Genomic DNA, 19,946 nt, shown 5'->3' with positions numbered 1-19,946 from the left:
TTAGCCACAATACACACACACACACGTTTTAGCAGCAACACAAACACACACACACATTTTTGAAACAACTCACACACACGTTTTAGCAACAATACCCACACACGTTTTGGAAACAATGTACACACGTTTTAGCAATAATACACACACACACACACACACATTTTAGCAACAGAAAAGCACTTGTTGATATGTCAAAAGTTTTATCTGACTTGTCAGTGTTTGTTAGGGACACGTTTTCTCTCCCCTAACTCAGTTGAACTTGGGCCTCAACCTTTTTTCCTCCCTCCCACGCTGTTGAGCTGAGTTTTTTTGGTCTCTCTCGCCAGTCGGAGGGGAGGTTAGCTCTCCCAGCTCTTATGAAAGCCGAACCTCTGGCTCGTCCTACCCTCCTCTCTTTCTCTTATTTCTCCCTCTTTTCCCCCTTCTCCCTCTTCTGCCCTCTCTCTAACTCTCTTTCTCAGCCCCCCCCCCCCCCCCCTCTCTCTGTCTCAGTGGACACAGCTGGGAGTGATTATCCTTGTTGAGATATAGAAGCCCTGCCCCCTCCTCCTCCTCCCCCCCTGTCTCCCTATACGAGGCGCTCACTCATGGAAATGGCCTTGTTGAACCCGGGCTGCGGAGTGCATATATATATATACCTTCCTGCTCCCTGTACTGGCAGCTCAGGCTAGTGCGCTGTGGCTATGCTGTGCCGCTGTGTCCTACAATCCCACAGTGGGGCTGTGTTATGCTCTCTGCACAGACGGACAGGCAGACAGACATGCTCGAACACACACACACACACGCTTTGTGTAATTGTTGTTTCACAAGTATGTAAAGCTGCATGGAAACACACACACACACACGTGTATATATATAGTGTACGTACACAATTTAACTTGCCTATGGACACACACGGGGACACACACGTATATACTGTACACACACTATTTAACTTAACGCTTAGCACACGTGCGCGCGCACACTCTTTTTCAAACTTCCTCTCCCTCCTGCTCTCTCTCAATTCTCCGACACACACTTTCCGTCTCTCTCGGTCTGTCTCTGAATTTTCACATTCTCATTTTCCTTCTTTCTCTTGTTTCTCACGTTCCCCCTCGTTCCCCCTCATTCCCGTTCGCACTGCTTCTCCAGCACACCATTTCTCTCCTTCGTTCTCCTTTCCTCTTGTCCTGTTTATTCCTCTCTCATCTCTTTCTCAATCCCACTCCTTCTCTTTCGCTCTCTGTCCCCCCCCGTTCAGTCTCAGGGGCGTCTGCGCGGGAGTGCTCTGTGGGTCTACAGACTTTCAGCTAATGTCAGCAGTTTGGCTCGCAATGAGCCGTATATATTATCGCTCTCTCACGCAAGAGGCTCTCTTTCTGTCTACCTCTCTCCCTGCCTCTCAATATCTATCTCTCTGCCTCTACCCCCGTCCACCCTCTACACTCTCTGTCAGATGCCTTCTTTATGTATGAATCTAGTGGTCCACATGCTGCAGGTCTCCTCAGCCACTGACCAGAGTGTCACCAGTCTCCCCGCCAACACTCCCTGTATGGGGGTGGGTGTACCTAATGCCCTTAATAGTGTACTACGTTTGAGCAGAGTACTATGGGCCCCTGGTCCAACGCAGTGCGCTATAATGCTATTGGGTGCTGTCTGGGACACAGTTCTGGGCAATGACGATGAGTTGTGGGGGGGGGGTGTAGGAAAGCATGTCCAAAGTTTTGGAAAAAGTCTTGGAAAGATGGGCGGAGATGGGATTTAGTTCGACACTCAAATTTGTTTAGTACCAACTCAAGACATGCTCCAGTAGTTTGATTAGGGGCCCTCCTGGAGCCCCCTGCTGTAGTGTTGGGAGAGGCAAACACACACCCATGGGGACAGAGGCCCCAGATGTGCCCTGCCCTCTGGGTTACCCTAAACACACCCTCCTCCCCCACACGGCCTCTCTTTCCCACCGGGACATGGAAGGGTGGGTGTGTTTGTGCGTGTGTGTGTGTTGCGTAACAGGAGAGAATGTTGTGGTGTGTGTTTGAAAAGAAACGTGGGGAATCCTGTACCTCTTCCCTTGTACCTCCTCTTTCATGTTTCTGATCCCTCTGTTGGCAATAGCATCACCTTGTGCTTTTCTATCTCTCTCGCGCTTTTAGGACATCTTGGCTTCCAGGACAGCTTCGTCACATCGGGGGTCTTCAGTGTTGCTGAACTCGTGCGAGTCTCACAGAGTAAGTTTGTCCATCTTGTTATTTCAATCTCTATCTCTTTTTCTCTCCCTGACCCTCCCTCTCTCTCTCTCTCTTTCCTTCCACCACTCCCTCTTTCCCTGTCCCCATCCCTCTCTTTCCCTCCCTCTCTTTCTATCTCTCTTTCTCTCTCTCTTTCTCTCCCTCTCTCTCTTTCCCTCTCTCTCTCCCTCTCTCTTTCCCTCTCTCCCTCCCTCCCTCTCTCTCTCTTCCATTCTCCCTGTCTCTCCCCCCTCCACAAATAGATCCCTGCAGGCTGTGATTTGATTGCAGATCTGCCATCGATATGGTCCGGCCCACTAATGCAATTTATCAGGACCAGTACGGAGAGCCCCCCCCCACACACACACATACATACTCTCTTAATGAACTAAGAGCAAACTCCAAATCTCTCCCAAATCAGACAGTCAGCTAAAAGCAAAGACCCAGATCAACTAAGATCTGGGCCCGTATTCCCAAAGGACTGATAGGACCAGTTGCCTTTTAGATCATAAGAAAATAATACATGGGGTTGGACCTGATCCTAGATCAGCACACCTACCCTGAGCCGCTGCAATACACGCCCTGAAGTCCCTTTTATTTCAGGTAAGGCTGGAAGGGAACTAAAACAAGACCAGGCACCCGTCTGCTGTGGCATCATAGCTGGTCCCCAAGACCCGGGTTGGGACTGGGGGACTCTGTAGGACCTGCGTGTAAAAGCCCTCTAGGGGAAGGAGAATGGGGCAACGAGAAAGTGAAGGGGTGAGAAAGAGGTGAGGGATGTGGCGAAACGGAGTACTGAGCAAAAGAAAGCCGTCGTCGTCGGATACGGAGGAGGAGACGGGAGGAGAGGCAGAGTGAGAGATGGGAGGAGAGGCAGAGTGAGAGATGGGAGGAGAGGCAGAGTGAGAGATGGGAGGAGAGGCAGAGTGAGAGATGGGAGGAGAGGCAGAGTGAGAGATGGGAGGAGAGGCAGAGTGAGAGATGGGAGGAGAGGCAGAGTGAGAGATGGGAGGAGAGGCAGAGTGAGAGATGGGAGGAGAGGCAGAGTGAGAGATGGGAGGAGAGGCAGAGTGAGAGATGGAAGGAGAGGCAGAGTGAGTGATGGGAGGAGAGGCAGAGTGAGAGATGGGAGGAGAGGCAGAGTGAGAGAGGGGAGGAGAGGCAGAGTGAGAGATGGGAGGAGAGGCAGATTGAGAGACGGGAGGAGAGGCAGAGTGAGAGACGGGAGGAGAGGCAGAGTGAGAGATGGGAGGAGAGGCAGAGTGAGAGACGGGAGGAGAGGCAGAGTGAGAGACGGGAGGAGAGGCAGAGTGAGAGACGGGAGGAGAGGCAGAGTGAGAGACGGGAGGAGAGGCAGAGTGAGAGACGGGAGGAGAGGCAGAGTGAGAGACGGGAGGAGAGGCAGAGTGAGAGACGGGAGGAGAGGCAGAGTGAGAGAGGGAGGGGAGGCAGAGTGAGAGATGGGAGGGGAGGGGAAGCAAACGTGACCTTTAAAAAGTGCCGTCTACGCGCAACACGGGGCGGTAGAGAGAGGGGGGTAGAGAGAGGGGGGTAGAGAGAGGGGGGTAGAGAGCGAGGGAGGGATGGATGGAGGGAGGAGAGTGACAGAGTGCAGAACAATCCATACGGCCCTGTCGATAGCCCACGCTAACAATAGCCCATTGAAAGTGCCTGTCAGCACTCCGGCTGGAGCCCCTTTTGATCAAAGGTGCATTGATGACCACCCCACCACACACACACACACACACACACACACACAGACACACACACACACTGTCGTGACCCAATACTGGGCTGGGCCGCACCACACCTAGGACCAGCCATAGTGGGGATGGTCAGGGAGATGCAGGGAGAGGTGAGACGGGGTGGGGGGAAGTTGGTGGGGAGACCGGGGCGCCAAGGGGATCCAGACAGGGCGGAACCGGGCAGCCGGCCCACCGTGTGAATCCCCCCCCCCACTAGGATTGTAACCTACACACACACATAGGCACACACACACAACCCCCCCCTTCTCAGTCTCACAGAGCTGGCACCCAGGTCTTGGCCCTCTCCAGATGCCTCCATTGTGTTGGCAGAGGACAGGGTAGGGCAGGGCAGACCCATCGTGTGTGTGTGTGTGTGTGTGTGTGTGTGTGTGTGTGTGACGTGTTAGGCAAGCAATCAGACAGTCGTTTATTGTGGAGTTGTGTGTGTCTGTTTGGGACGAAACCAGAAGGATCTCTTGATCCTGAGTGTACAATAGGTTGTGTTCTATTGGGACGTGTGTGTGTGTGTGTGTGAGAGAGAGAGGGGGTGTATGTGTATCACTAGCTTGTGATATTAGTCTGATTAGCGCAGGCATAGCGCGGCCCCCGCATCAGAAGTCCTGGCATGTGATGGTTAACAAGATTAAGGAATATGCATAATGGATCTGGTTCTATGAAGAGCTGGGCTTTTATCCCAACATCTGTGACACGGGTGGGGGTGGGGGGGGGGGGGGGGTGGGGGTTAGGTAGAAGAAAGGAAGTTACCGGGTGGCATATGTTTTCTGGAAGATTTCTTTCTCTTTCTCTCTCTCTCTCTCTCTTACAAACTTTTTATTTTGCTGTTTCTCGCTATCCCTCTCTCTCTCGCTCTACCACGCTCTCTCTTTCTCTCTCTCTCTCTCTCTCTCTCGCTCTCTTCCAGCCACAACATAGCCACAAGGGAGCTTTATTCACTTAGCTACTGTACATCTGACTGACTGTGTGTGGCCCTTAAAGCTAACAGTCTAGAAAGGTTTTTTCTTCTAAATGCCAATACATAATAAATCAAGTATGGAATGAAGTGTTGTGTTGAATATATCAAATCAAATGCCTTTGCCAATCAACAGGTCAGGCAAAGAATACTGTAAACCTTTAATACACAGACACAGTGCACATGAGACAGACCTACTGGGCTGGAACACAACCCTGCACAACTTGTAGCTACAGGAGACTCCTGCCTCCTGACAAGGTCCATACGAGTGCACTCCAGGTTCTCTCCATCTAGAAGACGATCACAGACACACTGTCCAGCACTCTATCTGGCCATATAGAGCAATCCCCTTAGAGATACCCCTCCCCCCCAAAACATTGACAGCACCCGCGGTTTGCCAAAGGGTGCCTGGTCTTCCCTTAAATAGCCACTGGCCCAAAGTGTCCATATCTACCCAGTCAGCAAAGCTGTATCCGTGTGTATCTGTGTGGGTGGGGGTCGACGGGTCTCTCTAAGGGGATTGCTCTATATGGCCAGATAGAGTGCTGGACAGTATGCACAGCCATGACTTTGGTGGACACACACACACACACACACACACACACACACACTTCCTGAGCGAGTGTGTGTGTTTTTCCTTTTTTTGTGTGTGGAACAGTTGGCATCAAAAAGCTGATGCACTTTAGCGTAATCCCAGTGGAAGTGTGGAGGTGCACGTAAGGTCGACATTACGACGCTCCGTGTGTGTGTGTGTGTGTGTGTGTGTGTGTATGCATGCGTGGAACCAGGCAGGGGTGGGGGGGGGTTGACTTGTGCACAGTGCAGAAGATGAGAGGTCGTTCATGGTATTGAATGGGGCGACATCCCCCCCCCCTCCCCACCCACCCCCGTCTATATGGCAGTGTGACCTTGGCTTTGTGCACCCATTACACAATTCAGTGGCAGGGCCCAATCGAATCTGCTTCTGTCGATCAATATCCTATTAAAGCACCACACAAAAAAAACGAGGGGGAGGGAGAGGGAGGGAGGGTGGAGAGAGCGAAATGAAAGTCTTCATAAAGTTAGTGGTTATAGCTACATCGTTTTTTACATTTATTTTGGTAGTCGTGACTTGGGCGGAATTGTAATTGTCCTGTTCATTACCGGGCCCGGGTAATTTGGGCGATTGGGTACCGCCCTTTCCTTTCCATGCCTCCCTTTTTCTCTCTCTCCTCCCTTACCTATCTATGTCTCGTACATTCTATTCTACGTACATTCTAGCCGTCTCTTCTGAGACAGTGTTCCTCTAATCTAGTTCACTGGTCCTTCTAGACATTCCCAATCAAATGCGGTATCAATACTTTGTCATGCCACACAGTCATGGCTTTATCTCTGTAGCCCAGTGCCAGTTTGACCAGGGCACCCTGTCGAGACAGTGCCAGTTTGACCAGGGCACCCTGTCGAGACAGTGCCAGTTTGACCAGGGCACCCTGTCGAGACAGTGCCAGGAGGCACCACATAGACACCTGGGGACGGATTCACAAAACCTTAAGAAGAAATGTCTTCTCAACTGCCACTTTGACCACCATACCCCCGACGGCAGAGACCGACGGTGTCGGTGTCTGCAGTGACCCCGCAGTTTTCAAGTCTCCCCAACAGCAACCTTTTCCTGGCTGCTGTTTCCTCCACCGTCACTTCAACCTCTTGTTTGCTTGAGTTTTTAATTGCGCTTTCCTTGGTTATCCATTTTTGAATTTGATGTACAGTAGCTAACGTTAGTCTAGCTATAATGTCTGTAAGGTAACTTTTGTGTGTGTGTGTGTGTGTGTGTGTGTGTGTGTGTGTGTGTGTGTGTGTGTGTGTGTGTGTGTGTGTGAAGGGTTCGCGAGCCGACTAACACATTTTTATTCTCGAGGCATTAAGCAGATAAATACATGTAATAAACTGTAAATATCAACACTTTGTTATGGTAGGTTAGATCCTATCATCCCTGTCACATTAGGCTTATTTATGTTGTCACTGATGTCAATGCCACATAAGAAGATATTTACGAAGTTCCTAAAAAAAAAACTACAAATTCCTAAGAACATTTTGAGGAATTGCATTTACGAACTATCTTATTTTTTTGTCCTAAGCAGGACAAAAAAAGTTATTTTCGTAAGTAATGTTTTGTGAATCCGGCCCCAGGGCAACACACGCCTCGACCAATGGTGTCCACCTGCAGGTCATCTGCTAATAGTGGCCCACCATAGACACACACACGTATTTTCAAGCACATGAATACACACGAGTACACTCACACACACATCTAAAAACTAGTTGGCACCATGCTAGTATTAGTGGCAAACAGCACCCATTTCAAGGGGCATGCCCACCTGGGATCCCTCCAACACACATACACACACACACACACACACACACACACACACACACACACACACACACACACACACACAGACACACACACACAGACACACACACACACACACACACACACAATGGGGCCTTGGCATGGACACCCAGAGACCAGACGACTGGGAAGAACAGGGTGAGCAAATGAATGAATTATGGAAGAGAGTAGGGCTGGCAAGGCCTTTCCTCCATCCTGCCATCCTTCTATCCATCCCCCCCTTCACCCTCAGCCACTCTGTCTGCCCCCTGGCACTCTCTGGCACCACCTCTGGGGATACTTAATGCACATACACATCACACACACACACACACACCCTTCATCCACCACACGGTGTGCCAGCCTTGCCAACCCCAACAGCATCACCATGCCCCGACCGGCTCCTGTGCCAGTGGGCAGTGCCATCTGGGCGCCACACACAGCCACTGGCGGTACTGGTGTATGGGGTTAAGCAGTGCAGCTGGTATGGCTCTGGTGGCTGTGCCACAGTAGCAGCACTCAATAACGGGTGTTAAAATATACAGTGCCTTCAGAAAGTCTTCCTTGGCCTAAAAAACAATACCCCATAATGTCCAAGTGGAAGGATGTTTTTGGAAATGTTTCCAAATGAATCAACAAACGAAAAGGTGAAATGTCTTCTGTCAATAAGTGTTCAACCCCTTTGTCATGGCAAGCCTAAATAAGGTCACGAGGTAAAAATTAAAGTGCTTCACTATAAGTTGCATGGACACTCTGTGTGCAATGATGGTGTTTAACATGATTTTGGAATGACTACCTCATCTCTGCACCCCACATATACAATTTCAAACGCAGATTTAACCACATAGACCAGGGAGGTTTCCTGATGCCTCGCAAATAAGGGCAGCCGTTGGCAGATAGGTTTTTAAAAAAGCAGACATCGATTATCCCTTTGAGCATGTTGAAGTTATTAATTACACTTTGGATGGTGTATCAATACATCCAGTCACTACAAAGATACAGACGTCCTTCCTAACTCAGTTGCCGGAGAGGAAGAAAACCGTTAAGGGATTTCACCATGAGGCCAATGGTGACTTTAAATCAGTTACAGAGTTTAATGGCCGTGATAGGAGAAAACTGAGGATGGATCAACAACATTGTAGTTACTCCACAATACATGTACTAACCAAAATGACAGAGTGAAAAGAAGGAAGTCTGTACAGAATAAAAAATATTCCAAAACATGTATCCTGTTTGCAATAAGGCACTAAAGTAAAACTGTAAAAAAAAATGTAAGAAATTCACTTTGTTATGAATATAAAACGTTACGTTTGGGGCAAACACAACTCATCACTGATTACAGTACCACTCATATTTTCAAGCATGGTGGTGGCTGCATCATGTTATGGGTATGCTTGACTAGGGAGGTTTTTAAAGATAAAATTAAACGTAATAGAGCTAATCACAGGCAAAGTCCTAGAGGGAAACCTGGTTCAGTCTGATTTCCAACAAACACTGGGAGATAAATTCACCTTTCACCAGGACAATAACCTAAAACACAAATCCAAAGATACTCTGGAGTCGCTTACCAAGACGACATTGAACGTTCCCGAGTGGCCTAGTTACATTTTTTACTTAAATCGGTTTGAAAATCTATGGCGAGACTTGAAAATGTCTGTCGAGCAATGATCAACAACCAATTTGACAGAGCTTGAAGAATTTTAAACATGATAATGTGCTAATTTTGTAGAATCCAGGTATGTAAAGCTCTTAGAGACTTACCCAGAAAGACTCACAGCTGTAATCACTGCCAAAGGGGATTCTGACATGGGGTGTCAATACTCATGTAAATTACATGATTCTGTATTTCATTTTCAATAAATATAAAATCCTAGAAACATGTTTGTCATTATGGGATGTTGTGTTTAGGTGGGTGAGATAAAAAAAAAAAAATACATGGAATTCAGGCTGTAACACAACAAATGTGGAGTAAGTAATGGGGGTATGAATAATTTCTGAAGGCAGTTCCCAGTACCAGTAGTACAGCGGTAGCTCACTATCTGTGTGTGTGTGTGTGTGTGTGTGTGTGTGTGTGTGTGTGTGTGTGTGTGTGTGTGTGTGTGTGTGTGTGCGTATGGGTGTGAGAAGCCCCACCAGGAGTGTGTGTGTGTGTGTGTGTGTGTGAGAAGCCCCACCAGGAGTGTGTGTGTGTGTGCGTGCGTGCGTATGGGTGTGAGAAGCCCCACCAGGAGTGTGTGTGTGTGCGTATGGGTGTGAGAAGCCCCACCAGAAGTGTGTGTGTGTGTGTGTGTGTGCGTGCGTATGGGTGTGAGAAGCCCCACCAGGAGTGTGTGTGTGCGTATGGGTGTGAGAAGCCCCACCAGAAGTGTGTGTGTGTGTGTGTGTGTGTGTGTGTGTGTGTGTGTGTGTGTGTGTGTGTGTGTGTGTGTGTGTGTGTGTGTGTGTGTGTGTGTGTGTGTGTGCGTGTGTGTGCGTGCGTGCGTATGGGTGTGAGAAGCCCCACCAGGAGTGTGTGTGTGTATGTTAAGTCCAGGAGCAGGTCTGCAGGGCAGCAACAGAGAGAAAACACAGCGGCGCTGACCAAGCAGAAAAACTCAAGTCCTGTCAGGGCCTCTCTCTCTCTCTCTCTCTCTCTCTCTCTCTCTCTCTCTCTCTCTCTCTCTCTCCTTTTCCCTCGCATCTCCTCCCTCTGTAGCCGTTCGCTCATCCCATCATGCCATTACACTCTCCGTCAATAAAGCAATGGAAAGGAGAGGAGGAGGGATGGAGGGAGGAGAGGCTCGGGGGCTCTCTCTCTCTCTCTCTCTCTCTCTCTCTAGTTGCTGGGCGGATGTCCGGGTTTGAAGTTGATTGCTGCCTTTGTTGTCAAATGCTTCAATTTGAAAATCCACTCGAACAAAGGAGAGGTTTTTTTTCTTTTTCTCCTTTCTCCCTCTTCTCTTTTTTTCTAAAGACAGCCCTCACAGCTTTTGTGGAGGTTTAGATCCCCGGTGTCTGGCTGGACTGGGGGGGGGAAGAGACCGGTGAGGTGAGGGGGGCGTGGGGAGGAAATGGCAGCCTCTTTGGTAGTGGACCACACTGGAGAGCGAGAGGGGAGGGAGAGGGGGAGGGATAAATAGAGAGGCTAGCAAACAGATGGGCCAATTGTACAGCAGCACCACCTTGTCGCGGCACTAGTGTGCACTGGTTTGTGTGCTTGCCTTTGTCTCTCTCTCCCACACACACACCTACCGTCTGAGACGCATTCCTTTGCACTAAAGTGCCTAATGAGTAGATTGAGCTGATTGAAACATTTCGCTAATGCTAAACTTTCTTCCTGCACCGGCAAGGTACAACCAAGGTAGTCTGACAGATATGGTGGGAGAGAGAGAGGAAGGCTCCGTCAGGGAGAGAGAGAGAGGGAGAGAGAGGGAGAGAGAGGGAGAGAGAGGGAGAGAGAGGGAGAGCGAGAGCGAGAGCGAGAGAGAGATCAATGCAGGCCTGATAGCTACAGGTTTCATTTGGAATCCTCCAGGAGGCAAAAAGCACTTGATAAAGCCTTTAAGAGGTAGAGACTGCGGATTACCTATATGATTGATTTCCATTCCAGTCAGACAGACTGCAGCGTTGGTCATTTTTCTACTCTCTCCCTTTATCCTGCCTCCCTCTCTTTCTCATCCCTCTATCCCACTGATTCCGAAGGAAGGGCCCTCGATGTACACCTTTATTTCGATATCCCTCTTTCTTTCCCACTATCACTCTCCTCCTACTTTCCTCTCCTTCTCTCCCCCCCCTTCCTCCATCCCTACACCCCCCCTCTCCCCCCCCCTTCCTCCATCCCTACACCCACCCTCTCCCCCTTCTTTCCTCCATCCCTACACCCCCCTCTCCCCCTTCCTTCATCCTTACACCCCCCCTGTCCCCCCCCTTCCTCCATCCCTACACCCCCCCTCTCCCCCTTCCTTTCCTCCATCCCTACACCCCCCCTCCCTTCCTCCATCCCTACACCCCCCCCCTCCCCCTTCCTTCCTCCATCCTTACACCCCCCCTCTCCCCCTCCCTTCCTCCATCCTTACACCCCCCCCTCTGTCCCTACTCTCCCGCTCTCCTTCCATCCCTCTCTTTCTTCCTCTCCAGACTAGAGCTATAGGCTGAGTTACTGCAGCCCGGTGCCCAGGTTAGCTCTCTCACAAATTACTTCTGCGGCCCCCACTATTAGCCATGCAAATGTACCCTCTGCTTTACTGCCCGCCTCGTAAATAAACCCGCCAAGCCACTTTGGATTAGGAAGGGAGGGAGGATGAAGAGGGGATGGAATTTTGGAAATGACAGTGGCATTATTTGGGGGGGGGGTTATATTGTTAGAGATGTTTGCTGGATGCTGCGTTGTGATGACACATGCACTATTGCGCTTTCTCCTCCCACTCTCCCCTATCGCGCTCTCTCCCTCTCCTCTCTCCATCCCTCCCTCTCTCTCCCTGCCTCCCTACCGTTCTCCATCCCTCCCGCTCTCTCCATCCCTCCCTCTCTCTCCATCCCTCCCTCTCTCTCCATCCCTCCCTCTCTCCATCCCTCCCTCCCTTCCGTTCTCCATCCCTCCCTCCCGTTCTCCATCCCTCCCTCTCTCTCCATCCCTCCCTCTCTCTCCCTCTCTCTCCATCCCTCCCTCTCTCTCCCTGCCTCCCTCCCGTTCTCCATCCCTCCCTCTCTCTCCATCCCTCCCTCTCTCCCTCTCTCTCCATCCCTCCCCCTCTCTCCCTCTCTCTCCATCCCTCCCTCTCTCCCTCTCTCTCCATCCCTCCCCCTCTCCCCCCTCTCCATCCATCCCGCCCTCCCTTTCTCCCTCTTGCCCCTGTACCAGTGTCCTCTTCCAATGTTAATTAGGAACACCATTACCGTGTCTGTCACAGCCTCCTCCTCCTTCTCTTCCTCTCCTCCTCTTCCTCTCCTCTGTTTGGTATGCAGCGGCAACCCTCCTCCTCCCTCATCCCCTCCACCTCACGTTTGCGCTGTCCTCATCAAAAATAGTGGTCCCTGTCACCATGAATATAAAGAGGCACCAACGCCTGCCTTTATGGACTGGCTGACAAAAGGCGCTCGATAGCATGCCAGCTAGTCCCACGGTGACCTACACACACACACGCACATACACACACGAGAGTGAGTGAGCAGGCAGCGGGAAGGGAAACCTTTTTAGTGTGACACTTTGGTGCAACAAGGCGAACGAGGTACCGACCGCGTCTCAATAGTCAAAAGTGGCTTCCTTTCCTCTTGTCTCCTCTCATCAGCACTGTACAGGTGGGAGCACATTCCCAATACTCCTCCATGTTGCTCAGGTCTATTCTGTGTGTTTGGGCTCAGTGAAGATGAAGGAGATGGCAAGAAGACAGGGAGAGGAAACCACTACGGAGACGTGGTGTTAAAAAAAACACACGTTTGAAATGTAACACAACTAATGGTCTCCCTCCCTCTCCCTCTCTCCTCTCCCTCTCTCCTCATCCTCTCCCTGTCTCCTCTCCCTCTCTCCTCTCCCTCTCTCCTCTCCATCTCTCCTCTCCCTCTCTCCTCTCTCCTCTCCCTCTCTCCTCTCCCTCTCTCCTCATCTCTCCCTCTCTCCTCATCTCTCCCTCTCTCCTCTCCCTCTCTCCTCTCCTTCTCTCCTCTCTCCTCTCTCCTCTCCCTCTCCTCTCCCTCTCTCTCCTCTCCCTCTCTCTCCTCTCCCTCTCTCCTCATCTCTCCCTCTCTCATCTCCCTCTCTCCTCTCCTTCTCTCCTCTCTCCTCTCCCTCTCTCCTCTCCCTCTCCTTTCCCTCTCTCCTCTCCCTCTCTCCTCTCTCTCTCCTCTCCCTCTCTCCTCTCTCCTCTCCTCTCCCTCTCTCCTCTCTCCTCTCCTCTCCCTCTCTCCTCTCTCCTCTCCTCTCCCTCTCTCCTCTCCTCTCCCTCTCTCCTCATCTCTCCTCTCCCTCTCTCCTCTCCCTCTCTCCTCTCCTTCTCTCCTCTCCCTCTCTCCTCTCCTTCTCTCCTCTCCCTCTCTCCTCTCCCTCTCTCCTCTCCCTCTCTCCTCTCCCTCTCTCCTCATCTCTCCTCATCTCTCCCTCTCTCCTCATCTCTCCCTCTCTCCTCTCCCTCTCTCCTCTCCTTCTCTCCTCTCTCCTCTCCCTCTCTCCTCTCCCTCTCTCTCCTCTCCCTCTCTCCTCATCTCTCCTCATCTCTCCCTCTCTCCTCTCCCTCTCTCCTCTCCTTCTCTCCTCTCCCTCTCTCCTCTCCTTCTCTCCTCTCCCTCTCTCCTCTCCCTCTCCTCTCCCTCTCTCCTCTCCCTCTCCTCTCCATCTCTCCTCTCCCTCTCCCTCTCTCATCTCCATCTCTCCTCTCTCCTCTCCCTCTCTCCTCTCCCTCTCTCCTCATCTCTCCTCTCCCTCTCTCCTCTCCATCTCTCCTTCTCTCCTCTCTCCTCTCCCTCTCTCCTCTCCCTCTCTCCTCTCCTCTCCTCTCCTCTCCTCTCCTCTCCTCTCCTCTCCTCTCCTCTCCTCTCCCTCTCTCCTCTCCTCTCCTCTCCTCTCATCTCCTCTCCTCTCCTCTCCTCTCCTCTCCCTCTCTCCTCATCTCTCCTCATCTCTCCTCTCCCTCTCTCCTCTCCTCTCCTCTCCCTCTCTCCTCATCTCTCCTCTCTCTCTCTCTAGCCCCAATCGCAGCGGGGACGGGTCCTAACTTCTCGCTGGCGGACTTGGACAGCTCCTCCTACTACAGCATGAGCCCCGGGGCCATGAGGCGACCCTTACCAAGCACCTCCTCCAGCAGGTAACCACACACACACACAGAATGAGAGGGACACACACGCAAACAATCACACACCCTCACGCACACACAGAAAGAGAGGGACACACACGCAAACAAGCACACACCCTCACGCACACACAGAATGAGAGGGAGACACACGCAAACAGGCACACACATTCACGCACACACACAAGCATGCACCCGCAAGCGTGCGCACACACACACACAGAACACACACACAGGGCTTGCTCATTCTATGAGCCAATGTGTGTGTTTAGGAGCGCATTTATGTGTGTTTCTCTCAAACGCAAACACACACACACACACACCCATTCTGACTCTGCCCGTTACTCAGGAGACAGCCCACGCACCGTGTAAGGTCTGAAAGAGCAGCTACACACACAGAGCCTGGAGGCACTGCTCACTGAACTGGGCTCAACCTCCAACCTACCATCTCCTGTACCGTACTCACATAATGACTGCAAAATATCCATCCTTTCTAATGGAAAGTGTTGCACTGTACGCTCTAGCATACACACACACACACACACACACACACACACACACACACACACACACACACTCTCCATGTGCATTGGTTAAACTTGCGCATGTTAAATGCACATGGGTTTGCATATGTGTACGCCCGGGCGCTGTGTGTGCGTGTTCGGATGCACGTGCGTGTGCGAGAGTATGTGTGCACACGTTGGTGAGCGCGCACGCGTGTGTGTGTGTCTCAAGCCCAAGTGAGTGTGTGTGTGTGTGTGTGTGTGTGTGTGCGTGCGTGCCCCGCCTCTAATTATGCAATTAGGAGGGAAACCCGCCAGCAGACATCACACACACACACAAACACAAAGAAATGTCAGAACCAACGGCAAGGGAAACAACTCACGGGTTTAGGGGTGCTTCCCCATTTGCACCCTATTCCCTATATAGTGTACTTTTGATCTTAGCCCTATGGGATACCTATGGGCCCTGGTCAAAGGAAGTGCATCATATAAAGGGAATAGGGAGCCATTTGAGACGCCCCCTAGCAGTGGTCTGGTAGATATACACATACACACCAGCACCAAACCACTGTCCATGTGTGGAGTGATACTGTGTGAAGCAGAGAGCAGTGTGGGACAGGCTTTGATGGGAGGCCCCGGTGTGGCCGCAAGTAGGAGCCCAACACACACACACACGTGCGCAGACACACGGATGCATGCTTACATACAGACAGAATACACACACACACCCGTTAACCCAAATGCATAGGCTACATCCTAACTGTATACACATCAAACACAAACATATACATACCCCCCCCCCCACACACACACACACACATAACCTGGTAGACTCAGGCCAGCCGTGTGTGTCAGTCCCAGGCTCTTGATCCTTGGCCAGAGTTGCCACTGTTAAAGAGGATTACATTCATCTGGCCTGCCTCTCTCTCCGGGGGATGGCTGCATTCATCAGATGATACCCCTATGTACACACACACACACACACACACTCCATATTCTGGCCGATGCAGAGCATGGAAGTTGATCCACATGCATGGGCACCAGACACAAAGAGATCAACCATTAAACGTACACACACACACACACACACACACACACACACTGTGTTTCTATAAAGACACCAGTGACAATATACTTCTTGTCGACACATTTAGATCATGACTGAATGTACGATTTTATGAGTGAAGATATTTAAACAGGGGTATTGTCATTAAACTCTAAGCGCTAAGGAATGGCCTCTGAATAGCACTGAAACATTGCTAGCAGGCGTTCACCCTTGTACATGTGTGTGTGTGTGTGTGTGTCTGTGTCTGTGTCTGTGTCTGTGTGTGTGTGTGTGTGTGTGTGTGTGTGTGTGTGTGTGTGTGTCTGTGTCTGTGTTCCCACCAGCTCGGCCAAGAGGATCAAGTGTATGGAGGATGAGGTGGACAGTCCAGGAGAGGAGTCCTACTACCCGGGCCAGGGCCGCTCCCCGGGCAGCGGCAGCCAGGCCAGCAGCTGGCACGAAGTGGAACCAGGTACGTACTGCTGTAAGCTGCCAACCGACCTGCCCTTAATGCCAACACCCCTGTAACACACCTTTACCCTGATACCCTCCCTACTCTTACTACTACGATTGTACATAGCTCTTCTCCTCTGCTTTCAAGCTAGAGGGAGTTGGTGTGTGTGTGTGTGTGTGTGTGTGTGTGTGTGTCAAGAGTGAGAATGTAGGATTATGTCTAAACAGTGAGGGGGAGAATCGTGTCCTGTCTCTTCCTTGTCTGTCTGAGTCTGTCTCGACGCGTTGGTGACGCGTGAGATTTCCATTCTTACATAAAGCGAAAGGCATGATCATTTTTCAGAACCACTTTTGGACTTTATATACTTTTTTTTTACAAAGGCGATCTGTCTTGATGGGCAATTTGCCATTTTGCAGCTTTCCTCTTGAAAGTCCAGTGTCCTACCCTGTGTGCTCACAAGCTCATCATTTCAGGATGCTTTTACTTTATGGGTCACTTAATAGCGCCGTCGAGCCCATGGGCTTTTCCCCCTTCATTTTATGGCTCACCTTCATGGTATTAACGATGACATGAATACTATTACTAACATGTTGTGATCCATGAAGGGAGTGGTGCCGGGGTGTGTTTGTGGTTTGGGAATTTTAGGGAGGAGTTGCTCAGAGGCCCGTCTTCAGAGTGCGAGGACTGGCGGCGGGTGTGTGTGTTCGTTTTTCTATGGTGCGTCTGTGTTCGTGTTTTTGTTTGTGTTCCAAGAGGATAGAAATTTGACACGGCGTCAACGAGTGCATGTCCTAGGCATGAGTTAAACAGGCTGTGCGAGTATGTTTGCTTACTGTGTGTGTGTGTGTGTGTGTGTGTGTGTGTGCGTTTGTGTGTGTGTATGCGTTTGTGTGTGTTAGTGTATTCTTTTGTATTTGTGTGTGTGTGTGTGTGTGTGTGTGTGTATGCTTTTGTGAATGGTTGTGTGTGATTTGTATGTGAAACGTGACCCCCGGCCCGCATTCCCTCACGGGAACAGGACTGACATGCATACTTAATTGATGAGGTAATGCTCCATATTCTCTCCTAACGCTACACTATATTCACCCTGCCTCTTTTTTTTTTTTTTTTTTTCCCTGTTTCTTTCCCCCCTTTCCTTTTGTCTCTCAAAAGCTGGATATAAACTGCGTGGCTCGCTAGCTAGTTCGTTCATCTCAAGACAAGGTAAAGATGCATTACTGTTTCCAATTTCACCTCCCGTCGTCCTCTGTTGCCCCCACCCCAGTCCCCTAACCCCCCTCCCCCCCCCCCCCCCCTCCAAATCAGGAGGTTCTGTAGTTGGTTGTGGTATCGAGTTTTGTGGTTGGTGTTTTGTATTGTCCAGGTTTCCCCCCCAACCTACCCTCCCCCCTCCACCTCTCCCTCACTGTGTGTGATTGTGACGAAAAATAGTGGGACTGAAACAGATCCTTGCGGCACACCTTAGGCCTTATACCTGCACTGTGTCTGTACTGTAGCATGGGGCTCATGTCCATTGGAATCCTGACCGTGCACCATGATATGTACATTCAAGCGACTCCACCCTATTTTATATCTTAAGTGTCTGTCAACAACTTCAGTACATATTGTCTACGTATTCAGAGCTAATTGTAGCTACACCCCCCCACCTCACAGCCCCCATCACCACCCGGGGTGTGGACTGTGTGTCTGTGTGTGTTTGCATACATTTTCTGTGAACATGTGTCTTGGTGCCTGTGTCCTTGTTTAACTACACCCCGAGTTGGAACATTACAAGCCGACACATGAATGTCTGCGTTACGCATGTCTGCCTGTCCGCATTCTCCCGATTGCTCGGGATTCCGATTTTCATCGTCATCCAAACTTCCACCCCCCACCCCCCCCCCCTCCATGTGTCATTTTCCTTTTGCCTTTGTCATCCTGTTGAGCATTGCGATGTTGTTGACGGTGGATTTGGCTCTTGTTGATGTCCAGTTGGCTTGTTTTTTTGGTTTGTTTGTGGTTACCGAGACGCGTGTGTGTGTGTGTGTGTGTGTGTGTGTGTGTGTGTGTGTGTGTGTGTGTGTGTGTGTGTGTGTGTGTGTGTGTGTGTGTGTGTGTGTGTGTGTGTGTGTGTATGTTGAAACACTCAATGATATTGGGACAAGTGTGACACGTCAACAAGCTGCTGAAGTCTTGTCTGGTGTGTGTGTGTGGCCCTTTCACCACGGTGGGGACAGTGTTATAATTAGCCGCAGCTCGTGAAAGTGCATCCCACGGAACGGCCTGCCATCCATTTCCCAGGTAACCCACGTCAGGTCTCAGGAACATGTCACTCACATGGCCGCCTCGCCGGGGCTTCAATAGCTAAGTGTCAGAGGGAGGGAGTGTGTGCGCGTCTCTGCGTGTGTGTATTTTCTCTGTTTGGGAGTGTCTGAAGGGGGTTAAGTAATGCGCTGAGCTTTATGTCTCAACTGACTGTTCAAGGGAGAAGTTGTTTCATCAATTAACATGTCCAAAAGAAGACTTACTCAATCCACATATTTCAGAGGTTAAAGTTCGGGAGCGTAATCGCATTTCATTGTACTTGAACATTACCTACACCCGCTTCCTGATATGTCTCCACCTATCAGAGAAGGCGTTGTGGAGCAGACATGACTCTGCTCGTCGTTGTCCTTGGCATTGATAAGGCCGCCTGTATTCATGGCTGAACCTGCCCTGCTTGTCCACTCGGGTAAAGGACCTTTCTCCATTATAGCCTGTCTGGCTGCTGTGCATGCCCACTTGCACACCCTGAGTTGGGGCAAAGCAGGGATAGCTTGGGCCTGATTGATGCTTGCCGGAGAAGAGGCCTCGGAAGCAGGGGAGACGGATGGACAGCAGAGAAAGACGAGGAGGGGGGCGGATGCTCGATACAGACTCGCCTGCCCGCCAGCCAGCAGGCTTGTCAATTTGTCAGAGGCAGGAGAGAGCAAAGGAGAGAGGGGGGATGGAGAGAGACGGAGGGAGAGAAGCGGCCCCTCTATGTGTAATAACGCCTCGGAATGGGGAAAGTGCTGAGTACAGCCCAGCTCTGATTCCACCTGACAGAATCTTTTTAAGTGTTCATTACTCACTCTCAGACTTCAAGCCCTTCACACACACACACACAAGCAAGAAAACACACAAGCAAGTACACACAGTTGCATTCCCACACACACACACACACACACACACACACACATACACACACACACACGCAATCTCTCTCTCAGTCCAGATGTTTTGCCTCCCAGTCTCAGCCCCTATACCCACTTTCTCCTATTCATTCTCTCTCTATCCCTCTCTACCTCGCTTCCCCTCTTCTCTATCTCATTTCACGCATACCTCCATGAATCTCTATCTCTTCTTGAATCACGTGCACCCAGAGCTTCCTGAGCACATGACCCCATTCCCTAGCACATGAAGAAGACTCTAGTCTACAATAGCTGCCTGCACACTGACCAGGGCTCTTACTGTTACAGCAGAAACCCTTTGAATATGATCCTGGCTATTAGCACACAAATCAACCTGTTGACTCCAGCCCAAGTCTGAGCCTCCTGCCCCTTCCAGGCCCTCCAGCCTCTCCTATTGCTTGGTCTATGCTACCCTATTGGAGAGGGACCAGCCCAGCGGGCATCTGAAGCTAGCTAGCTAGCCGCCGCCGCTAACACCACTTCAAAGGACCAGGTATAGTAATGAATGGGCAGAATTGTTCTCTGAAAGTTCTCCCCCTCAAAGAGCACGGCCAACGTTTGGTCTGCTTCACACAGCCCATGGGATCATGGTGTTTATGGTTCTGACGGCCCATGCGTGGTGCAATTGGTCACAAACCTCCTCGGGATTTTAAAAGGGCGACTCGTCTTTGGTGGCCACCCAAACGTCAGATGTTTTTTCCCATG

General features: G+C 50.8%; 1 protein-coding gene across 9 annotated transcripts in view; it reads left to right on the top strand.

Annotated features, from left to right (window-relative positions):
- LOC110524078 (nuclear factor 1 A-type) overlaps positions 1–19,946 on the top strand; it is a 175,573-nt gene that overhangs the window by 128,090 nt on the left and 27,537 nt on the right. For 5 of the 9 annotated variants that reach the window (XM_036977881.1, XM_036977880.1, XM_036977885.1 and 2 more), the window contains exons 4-7: positions 2,130–2,204; positions 13,946–14,063; positions 15,941–16,080; positions 17,203–17,253. In XM_036977881.1, coding sequence (XP_036833776.1) covers positions 2,130–2,204; positions 13,946–14,063; positions 15,941–16,080; positions 17,203–17,253 — 384 coding nt within the window. The remainder of the gene's footprint in view (positions 1–2,129; positions 2,205–13,945; positions 14,064–15,940; positions 16,081–17,202; positions 17,254–19,946) is intronic. The other 4 variants (XM_036977882.1, XM_036977889.1, XM_036977883.1 and 1 more) reach the window with 3 other exon arrangements.

This window comes from Oncorhynchus mykiss, chromosome 5 (genome assembly GCF_013265735.2).
Source record: "Oncorhynchus mykiss isolate Arlee chromosome 5, USDA_OmykA_1.1, whole genome shotgun sequence".
NCBI lineage: Eukaryota > Metazoa > Chordata > Actinopteri > Salmoniformes > Salmonidae > Oncorhynchus > Oncorhynchus mykiss.
Note: the sequence above shows the minus strand (reverse complement) of the source record. Positions and strands in the feature narration are given on the sequence as shown.